The sequence below is a fragment of the Astatotilapia calliptera genome, chromosome 12, assembly GCF_900246225.1.
Source record: "Astatotilapia calliptera chromosome 12, fAstCal1.2, whole genome shotgun sequence".
Lineage (NCBI taxonomy): Eukaryota > Metazoa > Chordata > Actinopteri > Cichliformes > Cichlidae > Astatotilapia > Astatotilapia calliptera.
In genome coordinates, this window is record NC_039313.1 from 19,518,331 (window position 1) to 19,533,454 (window position 15,124).

Consider the following 15,124-nt stretch of genomic DNA (forward strand, 5'->3'; position numbering starts at 1 on the left):
CATTAGACAATCTCAGAATTTGCTTCACAAGGTTTTATTCAAATGCAAGGGCAAAATTGTAAATTAAAAAACAAAACAAAACATCAGAATAAATGAGAATGCTAGGAAAAGGCAAACAGGTATTCTTGGAACAGTTTGTTTAGTAAGTCCACTGTTTTAGGCAAGCAATCTAAACTCATTGTCACCAATGAAGAGGCTTCATTCCTTTTCTCATATTTCATTATTTTGATATTGCACTTCTCAAGTGACTGACAGGTATTCAGACAAAGGATCATATAATCAGCCTGTCGATTACAGGTCTTTATAGGAAGCAAATGCATCAGAAAAAAAAGATTTGGCTGGAAACACGTTGGAAATAAAAACAGGACACAAACTAAGAAATGAAGTGCAAAAATACAGCTGTGTCGAGGTTATTTATAGATAAAGGTAAGTGCACATGACAGTCAGGTCAGTCAGGTAAGAAACAGCCGGTTCACAGGTGTGAGCCCGCTTTCCCAAAGGTTTTAAACACACTGCTGACCACAGATAAGAAGAGCAACATAACTTTTAGCACTAACATTGGAGAAACTTTGTCCTGGTCAGTTATAGTGAAGTCGTGTAAGGTCTGAGTTAGTCTTAGACTAAAGTCGGGTCAGTGTCTGTTTCATGCTACATGATGAGGGTACCATGGAAGACTGTTGTGCCTCAGACTGGCTCTGCCAGGAAAAAAAAGAAACCATCTTAAGCACCAAGCTACTTTCAAGCTATGACATATACACCCGTGCCTGTTCTTTCTGCCTTGTGATTAATCTGTGAATGGCTCCCAACACAAGCTTAAGAGAAAAAGCACACTACTTTTTATAATTATTATTCATTTATTTATTGCATTAAAGCTGTTTAAGACAGTTCATGCTGAAGCTCTTCCAAGCTCAGAGCCACACTTGTAAATCCACGTCTTTGTGCTATGTTTATGCAGATTCTTGTACTGTCTGTCCAAAAATTCAGGACTGAGTTTATTCAGTGCTTTTAAACTTACTTAGCTTCTAAATATATATTTTCCCCCAGTGGTTAAAGCATAATAATTGTTCCTGTACAGATAAAGTGATTTAGAATTTGTACTATGTATCATCAAAGTGCTCACACCATTTTCTGTCACTGAAACGATTTTGCACATGTTGGCTGTGAATTTAGAGTGTGAGTCCATGTGTGCATATCTTCACTTCCAGCACTGTGAGTAACAGGCCTCCTACTGTGTTCTCCTGCCCACCGAGTGCAGGGAAAGAAATTTGGAAAAATGCAATAAAGGGGAGGAGAGAAAGTGGAGAAGATGGCAGGAGAAACTGCATCAATCACAACCGACTGCTCCACGGCCCACATTGACTCCCCACAGCGCAGAGAGAATCTAGCCTCCTACGTACCATCCATCACTCAAACAAGCATGACCAGTTTCACTCCTCCACCGTGACTATCCCTTATATGAAGTTTGGGAATCACCAACTGAATCTACCCACGAGCACCACTGACACTAACCTTGACCTCCACCTCACCAAACAAACTTCAGTGACCCCTCGTCCAATCCTCTCTAACCGTAGGTGTCCAGCTTCAGATTAGAGATGCTGTTAGATGTGACAAATAATGATAAACCTTACTGCACCCTCTATTTCTTCCACCCGCCCAGCCATATGCTGCGGTCGAACAGATGGGTCGATACATATTTGCTCACTCAGAGAGGCTGTGAGAGTCGGGGGTGGTGAGGGCCAGAAGAGGACAAGAGAAAGGGGGAGGGGCGCAAATCTGGTGCCACAGAGGCAAGGATTTAAAGATGAGCACTGGTCCTTTTATTGTCAGACACGCCCATGCCCACGTGATGGGAATGGGCCAAAACCAGATAGGCAGCATAGTGAGGGGGCAGCTTGATGAAAAATATCAGATGCTGTAATGATTTACAATCTGGACACTAAATCCAGTGATCCCAGTTTGAACGTGTAAACTATTCATCGCTCAGTCTCCCAAAAACTTCAAATTACCAGCAACGCACATCTTTTATGCTGTAGGGTGAGTGAAGAGGTCACACAGCTCATCAGCACTTTCCATATACAGTTTCACAAATAAGTGTCAGTGCAGTATGTCAGCGAGACAGTACATTTGATATAAATAAAAAAGTAAACATGGAATCAGTACAGTCTGATGATGGGAACAAAACCACAGTGACATACAGTAGTAGTAAAAACATAATCGCTAACCATCGTGAGGATGTAGTGTGAAAAAGAAACTGAAAACAGATTGACCATAGACCTTTGGAGCGTTTGGTGAGTTGGTGATAATTGTTGTGACTCTCTGGCGTAGTCACTGGGTACATGTGTGGCTGAGATGTGTGTGCTTGAATGCGTGATTGACTGTTTGTGTGTGTGTGTGTGTTTACAGTACAGTACAGTGTGTGCAGTGCCAGAGGCTGAAGTCATCTGTGTTACGGGTGCAGCCCTGAACCCTAGCTTTCCCAGTCGTGGGCGGCCAAACCATCGTCGTCCGAGTCGGACTCTGGTGAGGCCTCCTTGATGCGGCGCAGCGCCTCGTGGATGCTCCTAGTCAGGGGGTCGGTGGAAGGCGGGAACTCTCCCTGGTCCTTTCTCTCTCTGCAGGGAACGCGACGAAGTTTGACCCCCTTGCGAATTTGGGCCAGGATGCTGTTTGGGTCATCGTCACCCTTGGCAGGAAGCAGGGAACGCTGGTCGACCTTCCTCAGATGGAAGCTGCCTCTCTTCAGGGAGGCGAGCACCTCGTCCATGGGGGAGCTTACTGCATGTGAGCAGGGGAGAAAAACACAGACTATGATTGGCTGCTGTAATTAGCTAATGTGAATACTCAAATTATTTTGCTTATTAACAGTCCTGGTACCTTTTCTGTTGTGGATGTCAAACTCTGGGGTCTTCCTCAGCTTTTTGCGGGCGCTCACCAGTTGGCTGCTGTCAAAGAAGCGAGGGATAAACGGGCCAAGCGGGGAGAGAGCGAGCTCTTCTGATACACTCTTCCCCCCAGCCTTCTGCCCCCGCCGCCCCGGGCTCCCAGAGGGCGACAGCTCCTCCCTTGTTGGTGGCGGGGGTGGAGGGGGTGGTGGAGGAGGAGGGGAGATAGGGGATGCTAGCAATGAGGACAAGGAGCAAGGAGAGCAGGAGGAGTCTGCAGGACTGGGCACAGGCAGCGGCGGAAGCGACGCCGTGTACGCCGTCGTGGGCTGAGTGGTGAGCGTGGAGCTGGGGCTGGGGTCCGTCTGCACGCTGGTACTTAGACACAACGGCTGGCCCTGCTTCTGCACACAAACAGAGTCCGCGCACTCCTCCCTCTCACTCAAGCTACTCATTTCCACGCTTCTTCGCTCTCTTCTTGTGCTGTGAGCCGTGCGTAGCCGAGTGGACTTCAGAATCACCTGACCTGGGTACCGCTAGAAAAAGACACAAAGGTGTAGGTGAGCAAAAGATAATTACATATACTGAGACACCTCCAGTGAACAGGAGGGCACATACCTGTTTGAAAGTGCGTAATCTGTCCAGTGTTCTCTGCCTCTCCTGGCTTACTCTGCTCCTCTTCCTTTTCTCATCTTCCTCTTCTTCATTTTTCAGCTGGTAATTCATGAGTTTAGAAGAGGAGAGAGATGATGGAGATGCTTTAGCAGCAAAAAGTCCCATCATTAAAAAAAACCTAAAACAACTTCTACCTGGGATGTGGGGTCCTTTTGGAGGATTTGGCGTCTCTGCTGTTTCTGAGTGTGGTTGGAGACACAGATTTCCTATCGATACACACACCATAACCAATTTAAACAATCAATAAAAACTCACAGTCATGAACATACCATAATTATATATATGTATACACATATTTGCTTGGAGACATGTGTCTTTATAACTTGTTGTAGAGAAAATCCAAATATCTAGCACAGAAGAGCTGAACAGGATTGCAACCACAGTATTAGCAGTCACTTCTTCATTTTGAATAGGCTTCATGATCCAGGCTACACTTCAGGAATGAAAATAAAAGCTAGTAAAGCACACACACCCTCTTGTTCCTTAGATAGGAGCGTTTGGCAGTGATGCGCCCCCTCCTTGCCTCCAGCTGTCGAGCGCTGACCTGAAGTCTGCGCAGCTCTTCTCTCTCTGCAGTATTGTCCTCTGTTATATCATCCGCACTTTCAAAGGTGTCATAGTACACCACTTCATCCTGACGCTCTGAAAGCACACATACACATAAATATAAACCATTAATGTACAACCAGAATTCAGAAAGTCTTACAGCAGTTAATATAGCAGAAATTCTACTTCAGGACTCTCTTTAAAACAGGATAATTAAGATCTTGCAAACAAAAAGTAGCTGCAGTAGAACCTGTCATCTGTCTACGGATGCTATCTAACTGAGCAGTGAGGAGCAGCTCTTCACACTGTAGTATCTCAGCCTGGATGTCATAGAGCTGAAGCTGGAGCTCATAGTACTTGGTCTCCATGTGATCTAAGAGGGCCATCACGTCCTCACTGCTACACAGACTCTGCATCTGGAAGGAATGAATGTAAAAAATAGAAAACGGTCACAAAACAAAGCATGCTTAGTAAGCGTGCCTGGCAGTTTCATTTGGTCGTGAGCGTGTTACCACACCTCTTCTCGAAGTGTGTGTTTCCTCTGCTCTAGACAGATCTCCCTGGCTCTCTGGAGCTGGAGGGTTTCCTTTGCAACTGAGTAGCGCAGCCTCTCCATGCGCTCCACCGCCGCCGTCCACGAAGACTTACCAAACTTACGCTGATCCAACTTCATACGCTCGTATACACCTATGGACAACAAAACACATTGCACAGGTGGATGAGTGAAACGTGAGAGTGACTCATTCAGTCTCATCCTCTGGTACAGTGTGTGGGCACGTCACCGCAATTTCTTTTCCCTCTATGTGATGACTAAAGTCTAACATAAAAGGAAGGCTCCTTACAATAACACAGAGGGAGACATCTATTGGCCACATTTGGATATTGCATCTACTTTCTTTACAGTCGTCTCTTCAAGCAATTAACTTACTTGATTTTTCATCTGATGAATTTGAGATAATAAAAGAATGAGTCAGCTGTGAAGGAAAACATGAGAAAAGAGGGACACATTGTGGAGTGACCCTGCACTGACAGAAGCTGCTGGCAGAGCTGGTTGATCAATAGGTCGTCCTTGTTTTCTCCTGTTTCTGTTAAAGCACAGCTGTCTGCAGTGTCTCATTAATACCACATCGCATTAGCCCTGGGATCAAAACCACACACAGGTCAATAACACGCCAATGTCTCTACTATGTGTGTGCGTGTTCTCTGTTTGATTATTCAAAGTCATCCTTCTGCTGCTTTATCAACTTGACGTGTCAGTGATGGCAGACCGTACCTTTCTGGGCTCTGGCAGTGATTTCAAAGTATTTTACAGTAAACTCTTGGATGTTGAGGACGGCCTCCTGAGCCTTCTTCTGCCAGTCAGAGTCTTCCTTTTTTAGACCTTCAATGCGCCTCGGGCCCAAGTAGTCATTCTCCATGGAAATCTAACGAGAGGATATGCACACATTTTTTTCAGCAAGATTAAAAAGCGACATTTAATATTTTTCTGTGATGAATAAAATCTAAAGAAAAGTAAGTTTGTTTCGTTTTTTAATAAATCTTATTAACACTTCTCAAAATAACCCTTTGGATACAGTATATAGTGTGCTGATAATAAAAAATGAATAATCATTGAATAAGAATAATAGAAAAAGATTAGGAAGCAGCTGCTGTGTACACAGTGGAGCCAAATCTCAATGACAAGTTAGCTGCCCATTCATAAAAACATACACCTTTAAGATAGCACTGCTTCTTTTCCATTTGAGATCCAGAGTGGTGGTGGTCTAAACTCCAAATATCACACATTACTAAGCTACTGCCACTTAGTGGTAAGAGCAAGTTACACAAATGGTTCTCCTAAACTTTGGAGTCACTGTGGTATACATAACAGTACAGATAATCTCCCCACACATAAAATCTGTGTGGAACGGTTTTAAAGTTTAAACACACACTCCATTGAAGTGCTTTCACCACAAAAAGCAGGCCTGGAGGGGCAGCCTCACTCCCACACACAGAAGTACTGGCAACTGTCATGAAATTCCATCTTCTCTTTTAGTTTAGTTATTTTTAATTACTGTGTGCACAGTCAAGTAAGCATGTATGCAAGTAGACATCTATAACAAAAAGTAGTGTCAGCCTCACACGATCACTGAGATTACAAAAGCATGTGCGATGATGAAAAACAAATTTAAAAAAAACTTAAATCTTAATTGTTTCCGTTGTTTTATTGGTTATGTTTATGGAAGATAGAATAATGTCAGTTGAGCATGTAAATATTAATATCAACAAATACAGTATGAATTACTGTAATATTGTATTTATCAATATAATAAATACAATATAAAGTTGTTTTTAATAGCTTAACTGAAAAGGCTAAACTTTCATATATTCTGTATTCATTACATGTAAAGTTGATATTTCAGGGGTTTTATGTTTCCATTTTGATGAAATCAGAAATCCACTATCTAAAATTGTTAGAATACTTCATATAGATTTTTATTAAATTACTATTCACACACTCTAAAAAACTCTAGTTCAGCATACGCAGCCACAATAATGCAGTCCAAATTATGATCAACTTTAAGCCTCAGTTCTGAAGGCTAGATGTTCGCACAACCTCTGTACTCCTGAACCCAAGACAACATCAGATACATCTCACGTAGGTGTAAGAAAACAATAACTGGACCTCTGCTCGCTGGTCCAATGTCCTCTTTTCAGATTAAATCAATTTTGGTTTTTTGATTTCCAATCAAAAAAAATGGCTTGAAATATTTCACTGAAAGTTAATCTTCTAGAATTAAATTACAGGAAGTCTGAACTATTTTACAACATTCACATTTTTTGAGATGCACTAGTGCAAATTTCAGAAACGAATTAAAGCTTGGATCAGTTCAGCATCACACCATTTGTCATTTAATTATCAAACTGCAGCATCATGGTTTAGAGAGTTAGACACCAAAAAAGAATAAACAATCCATCACTAATGTGGAAAGCAGGCGAGTCCTTTTTTTGTTTTGTTTTTACACAAAATCAGAATCAGAATCGCGTTTATTAGCCATGTATATGCAGAGACACACACAAGGAATTTGGTTCCGGCAGATGGTGACTGTGAAGCACAACAATGTATATCTCAACAATGTAAGCAACACAATTCACCCCCCCCCCACACACACACACACAAGCGTATGGATACAGCTACACATGCATACACATACATACACAAACATACACAAGCTGTGTAAACCAACCATAAACAAACCATCTAAATCTTATATACATAAAATACAGGATAACAGAAATGAAATGAAGTGAAATGAATACCACAGAAATCATAAGACAAACAAGATTACAGAGCTAAACATCAACTGGCTGACCCTTATTAACCTTCCATCTCTATTCAGCAGTGCACCAGTATCATTTGCTACTGCAATTTCCTGAAGGTTTTTTAATAAAAATATTCTTCCATATTGATTTGTGCTACTATATAGCTAAGGTTACAGTATATAAATAAATATTTCACAAGAGGATCTCAAATGCTCTCAATCTATATGTTAACTCGGGTACAAAAAATATGTATAAAAAGTTCTTAATTAAGATTCGTCTTTCCAGTGTTTTTCACTTCACAAAAAATAACCTTTGATCAAGTGTTTTGATATTAAATGCTACTCCATCACAGAGTAGACAGACATCAGTCCTGCCAGTTCTGAATCATCAGTTAACCTAACATGCATGAACATTAGAAGAAGAAAGAGCACTTACTCTTGTCTAACCATTTTGTGAAGATAAAAGAACTTAGTCACTGAAAGTCTTGCTGTGTAGTAGCTGCAGATGCTGTAGGCTATAAATACACCCGGATGTTTGAGTGTAACCCACTCCTACCTCCCCCACTCTGGTAGGAGGTTCCATGGTGTAATGGTTAGCACTCTGGACTCTGAATCCAGCGATCCGAGTTCAAATCTCGGTGGGACCTGCATATTTTGTAACCTCTTTCTCCCCTCTTGTTTTCTGGCAAAGCCTCGATTCTGCTGACATACTGTTGAGCAGACTAAATGCACTACAGAAAAAATCCAGAGAGACAAAAAGGGAGGTTCTGCTCTACTTATCAGAGTAGTATATGTATGCATCTATACCATACCCATACATCCGACCGACTATCAACATAGAGGATTAAAGTTGCTAACCTTCTCTGTCTTTAGTTGAAGGACTGTGATTGACAGCAGCCACACGTGAAGTGGAAAGCTTTACTCAACAATCCATCCTTCCATTCAGACTGGTCCTTTCTGAATAGTAACAACCTCTATTGATTTGTGCTTCTGGACATAAATTTCCACCCTTATTCCTAAGAATTAGTTTCACTAAAATACCTGAATTCACTGAATGTGGTGGAGTGATTATGCTCACAGCAGAGACAACAGTTTGACTCATACACATAAGATTTTTTTCTATTTCATTTGTACTATTAGTAATACTAAAAACTATTAATTCAATATACACAATATTTAATATCGATTATTCTTTGTTATTAAGCTGGACTCAATTAGGTTTATACAACAAAAAATACTCAGGGTTAGAAAAAGGTAATTGTTTGAGATAAAATACAGCGATTGTTACTTCTTTCATGGTTCAGATTCCTGGTTGCCAGGGTGACAAATCCCAGCTGAACAGTGTGGACAGCATATTGTACGTGCTGTAGACGTAAAAAATACTTCCTACTGGTTCTGTTTCTTCATTAGGTCCTATAGGTGTACCTGCAGGTACACCTATAGGACCCCACACAACATGATTTATTCATGTCTCTGTGAGAATACGGGAAATTGGAGATCCATTCACTCTGACAGCATTTCACTCACACACCACCATAAGTTTTTCAGGTACTGTGGAAAACTTAGAGGAAGGTTTTGATCCAAGGATGGGAAAGCTGTTTTTTCTTAGTAGATGGATATCAAGTGGCAAAGTTAATATCCATCCAAAAGACACTGAGGTCTTATTATTATTGATGTGCTGCGTGTGAGTCATGGAGCTAAATATATATGTGCCATCAGCACTGCAATGATTGAACAAAGCTTTTCCACCATTTATCCATTCACCAGCATTCATCTTCCCTTTGCAATTAGATCCGTCTCATCCCCCTCCCACTGTGTTGGAGCTTATCAGAAAATACAAGATAATTTGTACCGTAATACCATAATACATCTTCGTCAAACACACACATACACAGTGTTGCAGACAAATGGAGCAGGCTCTATTTTAGGAGACATGAGAATTTCCTGTCAGGTCCGTTGTGTTTTATGATCCGTCCACGTCACTGACTAAATGCAGAAATAATATGTAATTTAAACATAGCAGCTAAAGAAGAGGTCAGAAAAACCCACACAACTCCCATGATCTACAACAACAATTTGTGTCTCATTTTATTTTTATTTCCTCCTGGTTATATGTCACCAGTGTTCTTTTACCCCCTATGTGTAAAATGTTTGTTTGCATGCAAACTATGTAAGCTACTTGGATTGACTGAAAGGGCTTGGTAAAATGCCGAGAGGTCTTGCAAAATTACTGGGTCACTAAAGGATTTAGATCCAAACCTAAGTTCAAACAAATTCCCACGAAATATCAAGAATGCCTCTCTGATTCCAAACAAGGGGAAATTGTTACCTTGATCTGCTGCCTGCGAAGCATGGCTAGTTCCCTCATGTCTCTGAAGGGTTGCAGAAGATACTGGTACAGCTGTGTGGAGGCCTCCAGCAGACCTCCGTAGGCGTGGTCTTCTTCCTCATATAGCTCCAGTAACTCCACCATACTGTCCATGGTCTTGTGCTTCTCCAGCAGCTGCATTTTATACGTGCAAGAAGTTATTTTTCTTAACATCAACAACTTTTAAAACACAGGAAAACAGCGCACATCGAGCAGCTTACAAACATACTGCAAGTAAGGGGTGTTTCCATGATTTTTAAAATAAGGTGGGATTGCACAAGAGCAAGGTGGAGGGGGCGTCACAGGAGACCAGAATATTTCCAGACCAGCCTGGAAATTGTTTTATATTGAATAAATTATAAAGTATTTAGCCCTTTTAATTTAGTTAAAAAGCCTTAAATGTGATTTTGGACCATAGTACAATATATCTTAGCAAACATACTCAAAACGTAAAGATTAAGCAGAGTCACATAAATGATATCCTAATTATTTATTTCATTAACGACTGTATCACTTCAATCTTGCAGTGAGATGTGATATTGAATACTTATACACTGTTGGATAGCTTTATTTGCAATAAAAATGCCTAGAATAAAATATATATTTTTTCAATCTGCAAAATAAAATCTAAAGCTTTAAAATACATGATATGAATGGGATTTGAATCCAAACAGAATAGAAGGGAGTAAAAAGCGAGAAGATTATTAAAACTATGACTAGACTACAAGGATGCTTTGTGTAACTGTAAATAACAGGAGTATATCTGAGCGTAGTCTCTTGCTGCATAGACTATGGCTAAGTGAGCAGAGTCATTGCAGCTGCTGGGAATAAGATCGATACATGCACATTTTTGCCAGACTGAATAATCCTGTAGGCTACCAGCAACACCAAAATAAGCATTAACTCATTCCTCAAATGGAGTGAGAGGATCGATAGGCCAGTGTGTGTGTGCGTGCATGTGTGTACGTGTGAGATGTCTGACAAAATAAACAACTTCTGTTTTTGAATGAGCTATAGAGCGCTGTCACTGCAGTCCAGGGAGCTCAGCCTGTGATAAACAGTTGAATAAGATCAGCAGCTCCTCGAGGATGAATCCTCCGTCGAGCAAATGGAAATCCCAAACTGATAAACACTTACTGAAGCAATCAGAGGGATGGCTCGGCTGTTTAATGTTTTCAGATCAGGAAAAGGGCAGTAAGGCAACACTTCCTCTGTCTGATTTTCTGCCTTTTTTATTCTGACAGCGGGAGTGGTTGTGGGACCGTCTGTGTGAAACGACATGGCTTCTCTCACTCGTGTGCGCTATTCAGTCTCTCTTCGCTGCCAAAAGCAAAGCAGAGAGGAAATGCCTCGGCCAGAATAGTCACATAAGCACATCAGTATAAATGCATGTCGTTTCAACTCTAAGTTAAAAAAGACATGAAATGCATCACGCTGTGACTGCGATCATAAACACAGCATCTTTAAGAGGAGCCTTCTATCCTTTTTCATTGCATTTGCAAAACGAATATAAGTGTATTGTAAGAAATGGTCTCACTAAAATTAGCTTTTAAATAGTCCATGTAGTTCAAAGAAATCCGGGTAACACACCAAGGTTTATCTACCACTTCCACTGTAACGTTATGAAGAAGTAACACTGTTGAAAACACTTCCATTAAAGGCCTCTCTCACCTGTTCCCTCAGGGGCCTTCTCTCACTGTCTGGCTCCACAAGTCAAGGATGCATTAATCTACCACTGCTGATTAGGAGCACAATGCGAGAGCCGATGAGCATCAATACCTATTGCTATTATGAGCTTTTAACCAATCATTAGCTGCTGCTTAAGTGTGCCAGAGGAGCAGGCCCAGAGCATGGTGTCTGGAGGGTGTCTGCACTATTAGTCAGAGTCCCGGTCAAACATTAAATCATTGCAATTTGAAATGAGTGATGTTATTAAAACAAATATTACTCCTTTTACTTCAAAACATCTTTAATTAGCATGTATTAAATAAATGTCAAATTCATTTTCAAGGCCACAAATCAGTCAGACTCATAATTTCAAAATGAGTTAAAGGTCATAAACATATAATGAGGTTATGTGCTCCTCTAGCATGAATTATATTTATAATGTTAACTTTATGGCTTACAAATTCACCTCACAATCAAAAGAAACCAGTTTTGATCCCAGGTTTGTGTGTGGACTGGATTCGCTCAGCTGTATAAGCAGACTGCTGACTCGCTGTGAGTTTAGTACAGCACACTGCAGTGAATTTTTATAAAAAAAAAAAAACCTTTGCTCTCTGGTGAGACAGCATTATTGGGTACTCCACCTTATCTCTGGAGAAAAGGAAAAAACTGAAGCACTCTACCTGTCATTGACTGGGTGTCTCTTGTATTGTAGAGGTTACACTGTCTTTTTTTTTTTTTTTTTTTTACCTCCCGTAACTTCATGTGATCTGTTTTTTTCACACTTCAGTCCCCTTAGAGTTTTAGGTGAGTGAGATCGAGTTTTTCCTTCCCACTGTCGCCAAGTGCTTGCTAATAGGGGGTCGCCTGATTGTTGTGACAATATAAAGCGCCTTTATTTATAGAGTTCTAACTTACAACATTGTTGTTGTGAGTTAGAACTCTATAAATAAAACTGAATTTAACTGAACTTTGTTCTTTCTTTCTAACCTCAGAAACTAGCTTCCTACTCAAAGGGAACGTGATTCTATTTGTCTCCTCTCGTCCTGTGCCGTCTGTCCTGTGACAGTAGTGGAAATGAAATGCCTTTTTGTTTTCATTAATTCTGGGTTTATTATTTTTAGTTATTACGCATCGTAGTGTTTTTTTTTTAATTATCATTTAAAGAAAAATTAAACCTTAAGGCTATACTGGAGGATGCATCAGTACACCTGGAACTTCTAATTCTTAGCTTTAATGACAAACAAAACACACTAATGCAGTATAATATATGCATAGAATGATAGATATGAAAAAATAAATAAAATAAAAACTTCCAATCTTAACTAATCAAGCAAATAAATCTGGTTTCAATAGTTCAGCCATTTCTGTTTAACTCTTTTTTGTGTGTTTTAAGTGTGCCTGCTATAACTGTCTAACCTACATAGAACAGATTTATTATAGCAAAATGGAAATGACCAAATTAGCCTCTCTGAAGTGTTTGTCTCATAAGTTTTCTTGCTGTATTCATGATTATTCAAAGCAAACCCGGAGTTAGTGTCCTGTACAGTGACTATTATTCTAGCAGTTCTACATCCACTTTGGGAGTTTTTGTGCCTTCAGCATCCTGGTAGAAGAAAGAGCTCCAGCTTGCATACTGGACTTTTTTTTGAAGTCTTACTGTAGGTGAATCTCATGTAATATTAGGTTGGGGTTTTTTTTTCTGAGTTTGTGTGTTTTTGTGTTGTTAAATTTTGTACATGAATAAAATAAATGCCCTGTGCAATGAATCGGGTCTGGTAAGTGCAGCGCATCTTAATTTTCCAGATGTGCGGACACACTTGTGTCACAGACAAGCTGTGGGAGGATCTCAAAACTCACCTCCTGCAGATGTTTATTTGCTCGGCTGAGCGCCTCTTCGTACCCGGACTGCCTCAGTTCGCTCAGGCTTTCGTAGTACTCATCCGGGTCGTCATTTTCCGTGAAGAGAACCTGGGAAAGTATCTTCCAACCGCAGGTGTCGAGCGCGTGACCCAAGTACACCTGTAAATTGAAGCACAGCTCGTCCATTTCTGTTTCGGATACTTCCGCCGGGCCGAACAACACCGTCCACATCCCGGCCGGCTCCTCTGGAAACACCGGCAGGCATGGCTCCAGGACGGAGTTGATCGAGCACAGCTGCTGGTGGATTGCCCGAAGGTCCTGAAAGGAGAAGAGTCCGGCCCAGCTGCAGTCCTCCCTGCTCAGACTGTCCAGCTCCTCCAGGTCCAGGCAGTCCAGTGATAGAGACAGCTGGTCCTCTCTGAGTGATTGTAACGCGTCGGTGTCGGGGCTAACCCGCGAAGCAACGGGTTTAGTCGCAGTCTGAATTTTGACAGGACTATGTTTTGACAGGGACTTGGTTTTAGGGCTGCATGCTTTAGCCTCACTGGCTCCTTTACTAGACGCTATATCCCTGACGGGACTTTCGAGCCATTTTGTTTTGTCCCCCTCCAGACCAGTCACCTCCACAGGAGGGTCCCTACCAAAGCTTCTCCTCTGCACCGTCCTGTTATGACACGTAATGGCAAATTTGCCCTCCACCTCATTCCAAGCGACGATGAAAACAAATTTATGCTTCTCCTTCTCCTCAAACGCATTCGGGCGAACGGCTACCCACCCCGACTCCAAATTATCCTCCATTGTAAAGGACATCTCTGCCAAGTGATGAAACGGGAATATGCTGCGGTGGCACTGTCTGGGAGTGGGGCGTGAAACGGAGAGCCTCACAGCGCTGTAACGTCGTTTACCAAACCGTTTGCTCTCCGAGGAGATTTCGCCTGGGGGGCTATCCTCCTTCGCTCGAGTGGATGAATTTGAAGCAGTGCGGTTTCATGTCCCATCTCTGGCCCACCTGCTTTCAACTTGGACGTCTATCGCATCATCGAGCAGCCGTTACCTCTGCCATTAGCTTTCCCGGCCGTTAAAGACTCGGCTCTGACACATAACAGGCGCCCGAGTGTTTACCAGTCCAACGGTCGATCCGCCTGTCAGCTGGGTTCTGTTATTCTCTCGGCTCCAGAGCCCCTTTCTAATCATGAAGCACGACACCATAATAGACATCGTTCAGATACGCCACGCCGAGAGCACACATGAGCGTTACACGGGGCTCTCTCCGGTCTGTGTGAAAGGGTAGCATCGTCTCCAAACTCACATTACCATGTTGTCTTCAGTGTTCGCCCAGCAGGACCACAGACGCAAAATATGATGCCTTCAGGTGCACTGAGATATATCGGAACTATATTGATAAACTCGGAGACACGGGGAAATAGGCAAAACTGAGTGCTGAAAGCTACACTGCGGTCTATTTATGAAACATTGGAGACTTTATGTAAATAGAAAGAGCGGTTTGCATTAACGTTTGTAATCCCATGGAAAGCTGCTTTAGCAGCAGTTACTTACCATGTTACTACTGACTGCTATACTAATGCAAGCCAGCTTTGAGGACACTGAGTCTGCATTGCTGTATCCCAAAAAGCACGTGAACGCAACATTAGAGATTCCGCTTGAGTAGGGCACGTAACTGTGGTAGCTTAGAAAATAAAAACAATGCAGCTTTTTTCCGAAATGAATTAAATAATAGTTAGATGCACAGAATAATAACTTTTTAAAATATTTCACCAATTAAATTGACAGCTCATTTTCTGAAGTAACTGAATGACCCCATT

At 41.6% G+C, this 15,124-nt stretch overlaps 1 protein-coding gene and 1 non-coding gene across 2 annotated transcripts; one reads left to right on the forward strand and one right to left on the reverse strand.

Annotated features, from left to right (window-relative positions):
- Nucleotides 1–14: 14 nt before the first annotated feature.
- Nucleotides 15–14,688, reverse strand: LOC113033108 (junction-mediating and -regulatory protein-like). The gene is made up of 10 exons (XM_026186475.1): nucleotides 13,299–14,688; nucleotides 9,735–9,908; nucleotides 5,377–5,527; nucleotides 4,621–4,790; nucleotides 4,354–4,519; nucleotides 4,030–4,199; nucleotides 3,692–3,763; nucleotides 3,501–3,596; nucleotides 2,875–3,418; nucleotides 15–2,775 (listed from the first exon to the last, which is right to left on the reverse strand). Exons 1-10 carry the CDS (start codon nucleotides 14,109–14,111, stop codon nucleotides 2,468–2,470), a joined length of 2,664 nt encoding a protein of 887 aa, XP_026042260.1. The 5' UTR covers nucleotides 14,112–14,688; the 3' UTR covers nucleotides 15–2,467.
- On the forward strand, nucleotides 7,981–8,052 carry trnaq-cug (transfer RNA glutamine (anticodon CUG)). Its single transcript has one exon. It is a non-coding gene; the product is annotated as a tRNA-Gln (tRNA).
- Nucleotides 14,689–15,124: the final 436 nt, after the last annotated feature.